This window comes from Suncus etruscus, chromosome 7 (assembly GCF_024139225.1).
Source record: "Suncus etruscus isolate mSunEtr1 chromosome 7, mSunEtr1.pri.cur, whole genome shotgun sequence".
In the NCBI taxonomy this organism is placed as follows: Eukaryota; Metazoa; Chordata; class Mammalia; order Eulipotyphla; family Soricidae; genus Suncus; species Suncus etruscus.
In genome coordinates this window covers 90,815,227-90,830,592 of record NC_064854.1, presented here as the reverse complement: position 1 = coordinate 90,830,592, position 15,366 = coordinate 90,815,227, and the positions used below count along the sequence as shown (strand labels likewise).

Genomic DNA, 15,366 nt, shown 5'->3' with positions numbered 1-15,366 from the left:
CTCACTGGTACAGCTTGTTGTAAGGTGGGTATTTATTCTGTTATCATTGACTTTTGGTTTGGTGTTCAAGTGTCCGATCATTTTTTATTTCCACTAAATGTTCATACCGACTGCTCTGGTCTTGGGTACCACCCATTTCCTCCTTCAAATTATGAGGCTGAACAAGATGATTCCAGTAATGTGGTTCTGTTGGAGATAAATGAAAGAAAAGGGAGAAGAAAGAAAAACAAACACAAAAACAAAAGAAAAAAACGGCACTAGGAGGAGTCCATCTAGGTATTATAAATTTCCTTTAGTGAAAGAAAGGGAAAAAGAGAAAGGTGTTACAAAACAAAAGCAAAACAAACGAAAGGGTGGTCGGAGAGATAGCATGGAGGTAAGATGTTTGCCTTTCATGCAGAAGGATGGTGGTTCGAATCCCCGGCATTCACATATGGTCCCCTTGTCCTACCAGGGGCGATTTCTGAGCATAGAGCCAGGAGGTGACCCCTGAGCATTGCCAGGTGTGACCCAAAAACCAAAAACCAAAAAAAAAACAAAATAAAGAAAAGGGCAGTAACAACAAAAGTACAAAATGAAAAACAACAAAAGAGAACAAATCAAACCCCAAAAACCATCAGCTGTGAAGAAAGATGAACAAAAACCAAACCAAAACAAAACAAGCAAAAACAGTAAAAAAAAAAAAACCCAAATCAGAAACTACTTGAAAAGGTTTTCTTCCTTCCTTCCTTCCTTCCTTCCTTCCTTCCTTCCTTCCTTCCTTCCTTCCTTTCCTTCCTTCCTTCCTTCCTTCCTTCCTTCCTTCATTCCTTCCTTCCTTCCTTCCTTTCCTTTCCTTTCCTTTCCTTTCCTTTCCCTCCTCCCACTCCTCCCTCCCTCCCTCCTCCCTCCCTCCCTCCCTTCCTTCCTTCCTTCCTCTTTCTTTCTTCTTTCTTTCTTATCCTTTCTTTCTTTCTTCTTTCTTTCTTTCTTTCTTTCTTTCTTTCTTTCTTTCTTTCTTTCTTTCTTTCTTTCTTTCTTTCTTTCATCTTCTTTCTTTCTTTCTTTCTCTTCTTTCTTTCTTTCCTTTCTTTCTTTCCTTTCCTTTTCCTTTCCTTTCTTTCTTTCTTTCCTTTTCTTTCCTTCTTTCTTTCTTTCTTCTTCTTTTCTTTCTTACTTTCTTTCTTTCTTTCTTTCTTTCTCTCTCCTCTCTTTCTCTCTCTCTCTTTCTTTCTCTTCTTCTTCTTTCTTTCTTTCTTTCCTTTCTTTCTTTTCTTTCTTTCTTTCTTTTTTCTTTCTTTCTTCTTTCTTTCTTTCTTTCTTTCTTTCTTCTTTCTTTCTTTCACAAAAGGTACAGTAAATATTTGGGAATTAAAAGGGGAATTCTGTTGGCCTAAGAGAAACAGGGTTTCTCCACCCCTTGAAGCATACTGCCAAGGAGCAACTACAGATTCCATACACGCTAATTTTCACACCCCAAGGTCTTTATAATGGTGCCAGGAAACTTTCCACTCAGTTATGGATGATGACTCACATCTCTGTAGCTATCGACTCTTGTTATTTGCATGGGTCATAGGATGAAGGCTAGGAGAGAGCTTAGTCTAGGGAGTTTAGTGATGTTTTATTACTTAGATGTAGTTTATTCATCCACTGGTTATTGGTAATTTATTCTTTCTTTCTTTCTTTTTTTTTTTTTTTTTGCTTTTTTGGGTCACAACCGGCAAGCGATCCAGGGGTTTACTCCTGGCTCGACTGCCTCAGAAATCGCCGCTGGCAGGCACAGGGGACCCATAATGGATGCTGGGATTTGAACACAACCGTCCTTCTGCAATGAAAGGCAATCATATGCCTTTTAAACCTCGATGCTATCTCTCCGACCCCCAGTATTTTTTCTGATTTTCACCCTTATTCAGAGATCGAGGGAATAATTTAGAATCTTTCTTTTCTTTTTTTTTTTTTTTTTTTTTTTATAGGTTTTTTAGGTTTCTTTTTGGGTCCAGCTTGCATCCTATCAAGAGCCTTCTTACTAGGCATAAATTAGTTATTTCTTAAGGGGGACTTATATAAACAACTAAACTCTTACCCACATTTCTATTCTTCATAAAAGTTCTTGGGGTCGTTAAAACTCTGTCCCTAGAATCCTGAACAAAGTAATAATATATCTCATTAGAATCTTATAACACATCAGCAAATATATGCACATCACCTAATTCTAAGACCTTTTGTGACTTTGAGTATGTTCTTAGGGAATGAGGATAAGGTCTTCCATTCAGATTTCATCTACAGAATGTTTTAATAAATTGTCAGCTTTCTATCAGAATACTTTCCTAATTCTGGAGTTTTATTAATTACTATTCTGTGTTCTCTAGATTAGCATCCATGTTCTAGGGACAGGAAATCTTACCAGAAAAAGGGGGAATCAGCAAGATTTCAAGTTGGGGAAATAGAAACCAATTATTGAAGAGGAGCCCTCAGAGCTGGGACTTCAGAATTCATCTTCTAGCCCTGAAAATTCACTGAGCCACATAGTGAAAGAGGAGTGTGATGCAGAGCAAGAATTAGGTAAGTGGCAGTTTTTCATCCAGTTGTTCGGTACTGTTTGGGAGAAATTTGGGGATTGTGTTATTAGGCCTAAGTTTGAGTTTACGATGATATGCCTCTCAGATCGGGTTATTACTAGAAAGCTTGAAAACAGGGTTCACCCACATGGATTACTCTGATTTGGAGATTAAATGTTTGTAGTTGGGGTGAGAGAGATAGCACAGCAGTAGGGCATTTGCCTTACATACAGCCAACCTGGGAGGGACCAGGTTTGATTACTGGCTTCTCATATGGTCCCCCAGTCTGCCAGTGGCGATTTCTGGGTGTAGAGCCAGGAGTATCCCCTGAGTGCTGTCAGTTGTGCCCCAAAGCATAAACAGTCTATCAATCAATTTAGTTTTAAAAAAAAAGATAAAAGAAATTTTGGAGTTAAAATGCTCTGTGACTGATAAAAACTTTTATATTTTATTTTTTAAGGAAGGAAGTGGGAGAAAATCATAGTGATCCTTTTGGTGAAGTCAGAGGGTGTTAGCGTTTATTAGGATGATAAATATATGACTAGAAATTGTGCATATTGGTACAGGTATCAGTTATAATTGTAAATATTTTTCTGAATACCCTCTTGAGAATGGTTGAAAAAGCTAAATAGATTCTGCTAACTTCCTGTATCTCCCATCAGTGGTGACTGCTTCTCAACTTCCTACTCAACCTAATGAAAGCTTCATTAGGGACCAGGACATTGGAACGTCACTTCTCCAAATGACTCCTCAGGTGAGCTGGGTTCCTGACTCCTGTTATCCCTGCATACCAGGCTTGGAGGGTGTGTTAGTAGTTCAAAAGCTTCAAAGGGGAAGTAATTTCATAAATGGAATAGAGAGGAATCTTGCCCATACTCTATCTCTACTGTATGGTTACTTGCAAAGAAAACTAGAATAATACCAGTGGAAATTAAAACAAAGAATTAATTTTCTTCTTGCCATTTTGTATAAGGTTAGTTGTATTTTTTTTTATGCTGAGTTCAACCAGTACTTTGTATTCTCAGATATTTACCTCTTATCTGAAATGTATTAGGTAAATATTTTCTTGTAATTTGTGCATTCTTTGTATACTGGTCATCATTTACTTTGAGATATAGGAGTTTCTTAGTGTAGTCCATTTCTTTATATCTGCTTCTATTTTCTTGACTAGTGATCTTTTTTCTTTGAAGATTTCTTTGCCTTCATTGTCACAAAGAATTTTGCCTCTGTTTTCTCTTCTACGCACCTTATGGTTTAATTTCTGATATTGTATCATTTATTTTTTTGCATGAAGCTGTAATTTTCTGAACACAACTTGTTAAAAAGGCTTTCCTTGCCCCACTTTGTGTTTCTTGATTAATCTCAAATTTTAATTGATGAAAACATCTGAGTTTCTTTCTACTTCTCTTTTTTTTTTTTTTTTTTTTTTTTTTTTTTGGTTTTTGGTTTTCTGTTCCACACCCGGTGGTGCTCAGGGGTTGTTACTCACTGGCTGTTCTGCTCAGAAATAGCTCCTGGCAGGCCACGGGGTGGCCATAAGGGACCACCGGGGATTCAACCAACCACCTTTGGTTCTGGATAGGCTGCTTGCAAGGCAAACCACCGCTTGTGCTATCTCTCCGGGCCCCTCATGATGTTTCTTTCTAAGGATATTCAAAGTCTATTCCATTGAGCTGCAGGTCATCTTTATCCCTACACTATGCTATTTATAACTACCCTCTTGTAATGCAGTTTGTATACTCCGGGAAGGCATGCCTTTCATCTTTTTCCCAAAGGTAATTTTATTCACTGCAAGGATTTATTGTTCCATGTGGATTCAGGTGATTTTGCTCTGTGTTCTTTGAAAAACTTTCATGGTTATCTTATAATACCTACATGAAACGGTACTTTGGGAAGTATTGCCATTTTAATGATGCTAATCTTCCCAACTTAAGAGTAGGAGGTGTGGGGCCGTGGCGGGTGGCGCTAAAGGTAAAAGGTGCTGCCTTGCCTGCGCTAGCCTTGGACGGACCGAGGTTCGTTCCCCCGGTGTCCCATATGGTCCCCCCAAGCCAGGAGCAACTTCTGAGCACATAGCCAGGAGGTAACCCCTGAGGCGTTACCGGGTGTGGCCCAAAAACCAAAAAAAAAAAAAAAAGAGTAGGAGGTGTGTTTTCATTTCCTCATGCCTTATTTCTATTTTTTACTTATTTAAAAGAAAATATGTCACCACAGTGACCATAATACATTTGTTTCCATATAAGGGAGATGAAAATTTATTTTTAAAAAATGAAAGGGAAAAATATTCAAAAAAGAAGTAGTGACAAGCAAAGTTGTGAAAAATATTGTATCTCCATTGATGCTATTGGTCTTTAGGAAATACTTTTGTTCCCTTATAGTTAAGCAAAACCATATAAAAACAAGAAGAAAAAGAAGAAAAAAGAAAAGAAAAATAACAAAAAAAATACAGGTGGAAGCACATTTGTGAAAATTATTTTAATCTCCAATAAATTCATTAAAGTACTGTTTTTTCTCCTACCTCTTGACTTCTTGTGTTCTGGTTCTGTGCTTGGGGCCATATGTTCCTGTGTATTGAATCTGGGTATTACACAGCTTTTAGTACTGCTTATGGTCAGTCTAAGCGATGCATGGAAGCAGACTACTCAGACAGCATCTCACATTTCTAGTCTCCAGTTCCATAAAATCCCAGAAGACAAATTTAAGGGTTAATTCAGGAGCCTCACTTATGGAACTCTTCATTATTCCACTATCTGGGTGAAAAACTAACTAGTGTTTTAGTTCTGCTTCAGAACTACTGAGAGATTCTAAGTGTTTCTGTCATCAGCAAAGCTCTGTGTTCTGAATCCACTAATTTTATTTCAGTGTGAGACTTAACTTACTTGGCTTCATTGTTGGTTCTTTCACTTCTATGCTAATTGTCATGTTTAGACAATTTTTTTAGTTTTTTCCCCTTCTTGAATCTTAAATTTTTACTTACATATTTGGAATATCAAACTCTTACTCTTTAAAGTCCTCAATAGAAGCTCTGAAAAGAATAGTGAGAAATAGCTTTTGTTTTCTCTTATGTTCTCCATTCATAGATATGCACTCTTTAAAAATCCAGAACTTTAAAACCTAAATACTTTCCCATCCAGGATAAGAAATACTAGGGATTGCATATTTTTCCTTGGCCTTTTCCCCTCTCCTCACCTCTCCTAATCATCTGAGCTCTTCTGATGAACTATGGTGTATTCTTTTCTACTTTTTTATGACAGGGCTCAGCAACTACATTGACTTAAGGCATTTTATTTTATTTATTTTATTTGTTAGGAACAGTGGAGGCAACTGGATTCCACTCAAAAGGTAGCACTACTGGATCTCATGCAGGAGACCTATGGAAAATGGTCTCAGGAGGTAAGATTTATATATTTGCATGGTAGAAAGAGAGGGAAATACATTTTGTATCTCTGTAATATTAGAAATAGCAGCGCTAGGGGCCAGAGTGATAGCACAGTGGTAGGGTGTTTGCCTTGCAAATGGCTGACCTGGGACGGACCTAGGTTCGATCTCCGGCATCCCATATGGTTCTCTGAGCCTGCCAGGAGCAATTTATGAGTGCAGAGCCAGGAGTAATTCCTGCACACTGCTGGATGTGCCCCCCTCCAAGAAAAAATAGCAGCTCTAGTTACATTATCTAGATAAAGGGGTATCAGTGTTGTAGTATGAACTTTATTGTATTAAAGGCATTCTATATCAGATATTTCCACAGACAGATTAGACCTAGCACTTCTTTCTCTTTAGATATATACTACTCAAAACTCAGATTGAACAGGGCCCAGAGAGATAGCACAGCGGCGTTTGCCTTGCAAGCAGCCGATTCAGGACCAAAGGTGGTTGGTTCAAATCCCGGTGTCCAATATGGTCCCCTGTGCCTGCCAGGAGCTATTTCTGAGCAGACAGCCAGGAGTAACCCCTGAGCACTGCTGGGTGTGACCCAGAAACAACAAGAACAAGAACAACAACAACAACAACAACAACAAAAACTCAGATGAACAAACCAACAAATTAGGTGGGATATTTTTATCATACTTAGATAACATTTGCATGTTAGGAAAAATTTCTTCTAAAGTAGATATACCTCTAGCCACCTTTTATGCAATCTATTCAATAATTGCTTTCTTTTTTTGTTTGTTTGTTTTGTTTTTTTGGGTCACACCTGGCAGTGCTCATAGGGTTATCCTGGCAGTATGATCAGAAATTGCTCCTGGCAGGCTTCGGGGGACCATATGTGATGCCAGGATTCGAACCAATGACCCGTCTGCATGAAAGGCAAAACACCTTACCGCCATGCTATCTCTCAGGCCCGCAAATATATTGCTTTCTTAAATACCATGAAACTCTAGCATTCCAACTTACTAAATGCAAAGAAAAAATGGGGAAACTAAGGAAGAGAACCTTGCAATTGGGGATATGGGGAGAGTCTGGCAAATTTTCAAGCCCACTAATATATCTGAGCCTTATAATTGAGGACCTAAAATCAACTTAATGTTTTAGCAATAAATCAAGGAGTCACTAGCCTGCAAAATTAAGCAATCTGTAGATGAACAGTTCAGCCAAATCAAAGAACTCATCAGAAGATAGGAGAATTTATACAAATGGTAACTGAAGGAACTAAAAACATGTTAGGAAACCATAGTAACAGAATTATGCAGGTATATAACCACATAATAAAGACTTAAAGACAAATTACAAGCCAGCTTTGATAAATAAGTCAAAAAAATAAAGGAGGGACAAAATAATTTAAGGTACTTAATGAACAAGGACAAAAAAATAATCTTTAAATTATAGGAATACCAGAGGAGGTAAAAGGGAAAGGGGAAACAAGTAGTGAGGAAGATAAAGTAGAGAATTTCCCACTCTCTGGATGAAGGTTGCTGTAAAAATCCAAGAGGCAGAAAAGTGCCAAACAACATAGAGCTTAACAGAACAACACCAAGACATATGATAATCAAAATGGCAACAAAAGAAAACAGACAGTGAACGGATTCTTTAAACAGTAACAGAGAAGAAAAATCCTAAGTATAAAGGAAAGAACATAAGAATCAAACCAGATCTTTCATTTGAAATGCCAGGCCAAAAAAAAAGGGGGAATGACATATTCAAACTATTGAATAAAAGAAACGTTTTACCTAGAGTCCACTATCCAGCAAACCTCTCATGTATATGGGAGGAAGGGACAAAAAATTTCTCCAACAAAAAAAATCTTGCAACATTTGCACTAACAAAACCGACTTTAAATGAACCACTCAAAGATCACTTATATAAACCAAATGTTCATAACAATAACATATTACATACTATATTATATTACATATTTACATAATAATGTAATAATAATTACATATTATATTACATATAATATAATGGCATAACAGCCCTTTTGGTCAATAGTTTCTTTAATTGCCAATGGACTAAACTCTTCCATCAAAAGGCATAGAGTAGAGGGTTGGATGGGGGAGTGGAAACAAACAGCCATCTGCTTCCTGCAGGAGACCACGTAAAATTTTGGAATAGACATAGCTTAGAGTAAAAGGATGAAAATGAATTACACAGCAACTGGAAGATAAAAAGATGGGACAGCCATACATATATTAAACCAAATTGCAATCTCAAGAAAGTACTTAGAGACAGGGATGGATGCTACTTATTGATCAGGGGAACAACAGACCAAGAAGTACTAACCCTGATCAACATTTACGCACCAAATAAGGATTTTGCTCACAAACCTAGAGAAACGTGGATGGAAACATGATAGGAGATTTCAACTGGCCACAATTGTCGCTGACCAGATACACTAGACAGAACACTAGGAAAGACTAATAGCCCTAAATGAGAAACTAGATGACAGAATTAATAAATCTATATGGGTCTTTCATTCTCAAAAAGCTGACGACTACACATTCTTCTCAAGTGCACATGGAATCTTCTCTAGGAGTATACCATTTTAAGTCTAACTTACAGAAGTTCACAAATACCCTATCAGACAACAATGCCATAAAGATCAGATTCCTTTTAGGGGCCAGAGAGATAGCATGGAGATAGGGCACTTGCCTTGCATGCAGAAGGATGGTGGTTCGAATCCCAGCATCCATATGGTCCCCCGACCCTGCAAGGAGCGATTTCTGAGCATAGAGCTAGGAGTAACCCCTGAGCACTGCCTCATGTGATGCCTCCCCTGAATGAAAAGATTCCTTGTAAAATGACGTGGAGAAAATATAATACCTGGAGACTAAATAACATGCTGATCCACAACAGTTGGGTCAAAGTAGAAATCACGGAAGAAACAAGAGACTTCTTGACTAATGGTAATGAAGAAACAAATTACCAAATTCTATGGGACATAGCAAAAGCAATAATTTGGGGGAAACTCACAGCAATACAGGCCTACATTGGGAAAGAATAAAAAGGCAAAATCAATAACCTAAAGGCATACCTTAAATATCTGCAAAACTAACAGCAAATAACCCCAGACAGAAGCAGAAGATAAGAAATAATAAAAATTAGAGTAGAAACCAACAATATATAAACAAAGAAAACATTACAAACAATTGATGAAACTGGGAGCTGTTTTTTGAAAGAATAAACAAAATAGACAAATCATTGACTAGACTCATAAGGAGAAAAAGGGGAAATAATTAAATAAATTGGATCAGAAATGAAAGGCAAGAAATTACAGCAGAACCTCAAGAAATCCAACACATGATGAGATCTAATTAGGAACAACTGTCCTCTGTTAAGCTAGAGAGCCTAGAGGAAATTGACAGATTTCTGGGAAAATATAACCTCCCAAAACTGAATGAGGAAGAAGTAGAAAGCCTATACAGGTCAATCACAAGTGAGGAAATTGAAACAGTAATTAAGAAACACTCCAAAAATAGAAGTCCAAGACCAGATTGGTTTACCGATGAGTTTTATCAAACATTCAGAGAAGAGTTATTACCATGATGCTCAAACTCTTCAAAATATCGAAGAGATGGAATCCTCCCTAATACCTTCATTCCCAAAGCTGACAGAGATTCATCCAAGAAAGAAAACTACAGACCAGTCTCACTGAAGAACATTAATGCAAAAATCATTAACAATATCTTAGCAAACCAAACCCAACAACTCATCAAAAAGATTTTACATCATGACCAAGTGGTTTTCATCCCAGGGATGCAAGGATGGTTCAGTATGTGGAAATCAACATTATGCACCATATCAGCAAAAGGAAGGATAAAAACTACATGATCACATCAATTGATGTAGAGAAAGCATTTGCCTAAATCCAACACCCATTCATGATGAAAACCCTCAGCAACATAGGTGTGGTTGTAACTTCCCTAAAGATGATAGCAGCTATCTATAAAAAGCACACAACCAAATATTCTTAAGAGCAAAAACTGAAAGAATTTTTACTAAGGTCACACACAAGGTAAGGATGTTCACTGTCTCCACTCTTATTCAACATAAAGAAGTCCTAGCAATAGCAATCAGACAAAAGAAGGAAGTGAAAGGAATCCAAGTTGGAAAAGAGGAAGTTAAACTATCTTTGCAGATGACATGATGATCAAAGACCCTACTAAAGAGTCCACAAAAAAACTGTTGGAACTAATTTGCTTTATACAAAGTGGCTGCCTACAAAGTCAAAATACAAAAGACAGTGACATTCTTTTATACAAATAACGACTCAAAGGAGATAGAGATCAAAGAGTCTATCTCATTTAAAATAGTACCCAAAACTGTCAAGTACTTAGGAATTAGCCTAACATTGGAGGTGATAGACCTATACAACAAAAAATTCAAAACACTTAAGCAGTTGAAGAAGACCTAAGTAAATGGAAAATATTCCATGCTCATGGATTGCAAGAATCAATACCATCAAAATGACTATCTTACTTAAACTACTATATGGATTCAATACAATCACTATTGAAATTTAGACACATTCTTCATAGACTTAGAACAAATAATTATAAAGTTTATTGTGGAACTAATAAAAGATGTAGGATAGCCAAATCTATGCTGAAAAACAAGAAACTGGAAAGCAATTCATTACCTAATTTGAAGCTCTTCTACAAAGCCATAGTAATCATGGTATTGGAACAAGGACAGATTTTCAGATCAGTGGGTCAGAATAGAATATCCAGTGACAAACCCCTAAGTATATGATCAGTTAATCATATAATCAAAAAGGAGCCAAGAATTTGAAATGGAATAGAGTCTCTTCAACAAATGTGTTGGAAAACATGGATAACCACATGTAAGAAATTAAAGATTGATCCATATCTCACACTTTACACAAAAGTTAATTCTAAGTGGATTAAAGTACCTTGAGATTAGATCTGAATCCATAAAGTTCATTGAAGAAAACATAGGCAGACCAGTCAAGACCTCAAAGAAGTTTTTAAAGATTGAATGCCAATGGAAAATCTGAATAAATGGGACTACATCAAACTAAAAAATTTCTGTATGGCAAAACAAACATGGGCTAAAGGTATTAGACAGCTAACTGAATGGGAGAAAAATTTTTTACTCAACTCAGATAAAGCCTTGATACCTAGGATATACAAAGTACAATGTTAAAACCGAAAAATCTCATCAAAAAATTGGGAGAAGTGGACACTTCTCTGATGAAGATCAATAGATGGCTAGTAGACACATGAAATCTTCATCATCACTTATCATTAGGAAAATCGAAATCAAGACAAGGATATGTGCCACCAAGGATGGTACATATCAAAAATACTGGGAACAGTTTCTGTTGGCAGGGATGTGGTGAGAAAGGAACTCTCATACAATGCAGGTGGGAATGCTGCCTGGTCCAACCCTTATGGAAAACAGTATGTTGGGTTCTCAGTTAACTTAATATTGAACTTCCATATGACCCAGCAATCCCTCTTTTGGATACCTATCCCCAGGAACATTCATTGAAATGGTTGTATATATACTATTATTCATTGTAGCACTCAGTACAATAGCTAAGACTAGGAATCATCCTAGATGTCTGACAACAGATGAGTACATCATGAAGATGTGGTACAAGAAATACTACAGAACTGTAAGAAATGATTGCAGCAACATGTATGGAACTGTAAGATATTATGTAAAATGAATTAAACCAGAAGAAGAAGGATAAATACAGAATGTTATCACTTATATGTGATATTTAGAATAACTGCATGAAGTAACACAGTGATCTAAGTTGTAGTTGTCTTGAACACTGTTAGTTCCAGGGTACAGTGAGTGAAAGAAAGAAATTGAATGGAAGAGGAGAAACAGAAATATGAAAGGTTTGGGACCAGGGACTAAGCGGTCTCAGGTGCATTGGTAGTGTTAAAAAGGGAGAGAACTAATTATCAAGCCAAAGATAACAATAATGGTATCAAGAAACTCAAGCTTTAACAATCTAAACTTAAAATGGACCTTTTATTCTGGCAGGCTGGGGAACAATTGGGGGTGGTGGTATGGGATGCACCTGAGAAACATAGACGATGGGAAGTCAACATTGGTGGTGGATTTGATTTGACCCTGATTCATTCTATGTCTAAAACCCAATTATAAGAATCTTTAAAAATCACAATGATTTTAATAAAATTAAAACAATAATACAAAAAAGGAGCATCTCTAGTTAATGTTCTCTGGATAAAGGAGTAGCAATGTTATAGTAAAAACTTTATTGTATTGAAAGCTTTCTATGTGCTGGGAACTATTGTAGGTGTATTACTTAAAATAAATTCTCTAACATAAAATATGTGGTTATTCAATTTTGAAGATGATGAAATGGAGTGTCAAACAATTATTTGCTTTATTTAATTTATTTATTGAATTATTTTCCATTACATAGCATTTAAGTATTGTCTTATAATGGAAATGAGTTGTATCTGACTGAGCCCTTGCTCTTTTTCTTGATAAACCACAGTTTTAAGTAATGTTTGATGCTATTATAGCCTACGTAAGGTTGGATCTGGTAGTTTGATCCACTTGCCATGATTCTTTTTTTTTTTTTTTTTTTTGGTTTTTGGGCCACACCCATTTGACGCTCAGGGGTTACTCCTGGCTATGCGCTCAGAAGTCGCTCCTGGCTTGGGGGACCATATGGGACGCCGGGGGATCGAACCGCGGTCCGTCCTAGGCTAGCGCAGGCAAGGCAGGCACCTTACCTTTAGCGCCACCGCCCGGCCCTGCCATGATTCTTTTTGTGCCTTCATCATAAAGTCTTGTCTTATGAGTGCTAGGAATTCCACATGTCTTTCCAATTTATAAGACGAGGAGTGAGGAAGAAGAAATAATTAATTTGTTATAAAATAGTGATTGATCACTAAGTAGTAATAAAAATGATCGGACTTAAATACCAAAACCAATCCAGTGACAACAGAATCGATACCCAATTTAAAACAAGCTAGACACAGAGGGGACCACTTATACTAGCAGCCCTGGGGCGGGGTGGTGGTGGTGGTGGTAAGGGAGGGGAATGTGGGATGTGTGCTGGAAACGGGGATGGAGGGAGGACAACTTTAGTGGTCGGAATTCCCCTGATTCAGTGTCAATATGTACCTAAAATATTATTGTGAAAGATATGTAATCCACTTTGGTCAGAATAAAAATTATTATGATAAAAATAGTGATTATCTTTCACATTTTTCTTCTTTTAATTTAAATTTTTTTTTTGTTTTTTTTGTTTGTTTTTCGGGCCACACCCGTTAGATGCTCAGGGGTTACCCCTGACTAAGCGCTCAGAAATTCCCCCTGGCTCGGGGGGGACCATATGGGACGCCGGGGGATCGAACCGCGGTTCTTCCTTGGCTAGCGCTTGCAAGGCAGACACCTTACCTCTAGCGCGCACCTCGCCAGCCCCCTAATTTAAAATTTTTAAAAACTATTTATTACCGTATTTTCTAGCGTATAAGATGACTTTTGAAACAAAAAAAGTCAACTGAAAATTGGGGGTCGTCTCATATGCTGAGTATATCTTGAAAAATGTTTCAACATGCCGCTAAACGAAAATTGTCTGAATATTGCCACAAAACGAATTTTCCAACTCGATTCTGCACCAATCACTGCAAGACTGCTTGGACCGCCTCTCTAACTCAGCCAATCTGAGCAGGCTTTTTAAGCATGCAAATTAGACAATGTTCTGGACCCGAATCTACACTGTAAAAAGCCTGCTCTTATTGGCTGGAGTCAGAGAGGAAGTCTATTACAGTATAACCTTTGAACCTTTGCTTGTGTTGTGATTGCCTCAGTGTGGTACATGAGCACAGGAACACATGCAGCACAGGAACGTTCTGTCTGATACAGCGAATATAGGCCTAAACCTATGTTTTAACTGCAAAATTAGGGGATCGTCTTATACGCCCAGTTGGCTTATACACCAGAAAATACGGTAGTTGGTTTTTGGGCCATACCCAGCAGTGCTCAGGGGTCACTTCTGGTTTCTGCAAACTGCCCCTTGCAGGCTGGGGGACCATATGGGATGCCAGGAATTGAACTGGGTCTCTCCTGGTCGGCAGCATGAAAGGCAAGCGCCCTACCCTATGCTATCTCTTGGGCCCCTTTTATATTTTTTTCTAAATCATAGTATTTATGTTAATTATATTAACTTAAACCTACTTTCCTACATACACACATACCACTACACTTGCATATATAGAGACCCCAGAATCAAGGATGGAGGGAAAAAAACTGAACTTGGGAATTTTACAAGTCATTATTTGACCCTAGTGGGGTCTAATTGTTATTTGCCAAATACTACAGAGAGTACAGTTAAGAGGTGGATATGACTTTAAATTTTGGATTTGGGGCTACACCCAGCTATACTCAGGCATTACTCACGGCTCTTTGCTCAGAATTCATTTCTGGTATGCTCAGAAGAGAACAATATATGGTGTCAGGGAAACACAAGGGTATTGAGGAAAACGCATGGGCTCTTCTTTTAAATTTTAAACTTTTGGGGGATAAATTCTTGTACATGTATGAGTGATTTCTTAAATGTTTACTAAAATTATATAAATCAGTAAATGCTGTATACCTAAAAAAAGGATAATGAACAATTTTGAGTTATCATCTTGCATTCATTTATGTTCCTCAAAAGTCATCAGCTGTTTCATTACCCCCACAGACTTTCTTAAAAAAAATCAAGGGATGTGTTAAGATTATATATTGTCTTTCTCAATTCTTTTGTAACTTGGAAAGAAAATAAATTGTACAAAAAACGCCTTTCAAAAAGATGGATGGGCTGGAGTGATAGCTTGCACATCACTAACCTGGGTTTAATCCCTGGCATTTCATATGGTTTCCTGAACCTCAGGAGTAATTTCTTTTTTTTTTTTTTAATCCTCCTTTTGTACATTATTGAGGGCTATTTATTTATTTATTTTAGTTTTTGGATCACACCCAGCGCCACTCAGAAATCACACCTGGAAGGCTTGGGGGACCATATAGGATTCCGGGAATCAAACCAGAGTTTGTTCAGGGTCAACCACATGCAAAGCAAACACTCTACAGTTGTGTTATCACTTTGGCCCCTCAGGAGTAACTTTTTTCTGTTTTTGGGCCACATCCAGTGATGCTCAGGGGTTACTCCTTGCTATGCTCTCAGAAATTGCTCCTGACTTGGGGGACCATATGGGATGCCAGGGATCAAACCTAGGCCTATCCTGGATCAGCCACATGCAAGGCAAATGCCCTACAACTGTGCTATAGCTCAGGAGTAACTTTTGAGCTCAGATCCAGGAATAACCAGGAGTGCCAACAGGTGTTGCCTGAAAATCATATATGTATGATATATATGATATATTTTATATATTAT

The 15,366-nt window shown here is 37.5% G+C and overlaps 1 protein-coding gene across 1 annotated transcript in view; it reads left to right on the top strand.

The window, feature by feature from the left end:
• The window catches only part of LOC126014356 (zinc finger protein 18-like), a 36,048-nt gene that overhangs the window by 19,185 nt on the left and 1,497 nt on the right, over positions 1-15,366 (top strand). The window contains 4 exon segments of the mRNA XM_049777655.1: positions 2,349-2,541; positions 3,200-3,291; positions 5,847-5,930; positions 9,315-9,411. Coding sequence (XP_049633612.1) covers positions 2,349-2,541; positions 3,200-3,291; positions 5,847-5,930; positions 9,315-9,411 — 466 coding nt within the window.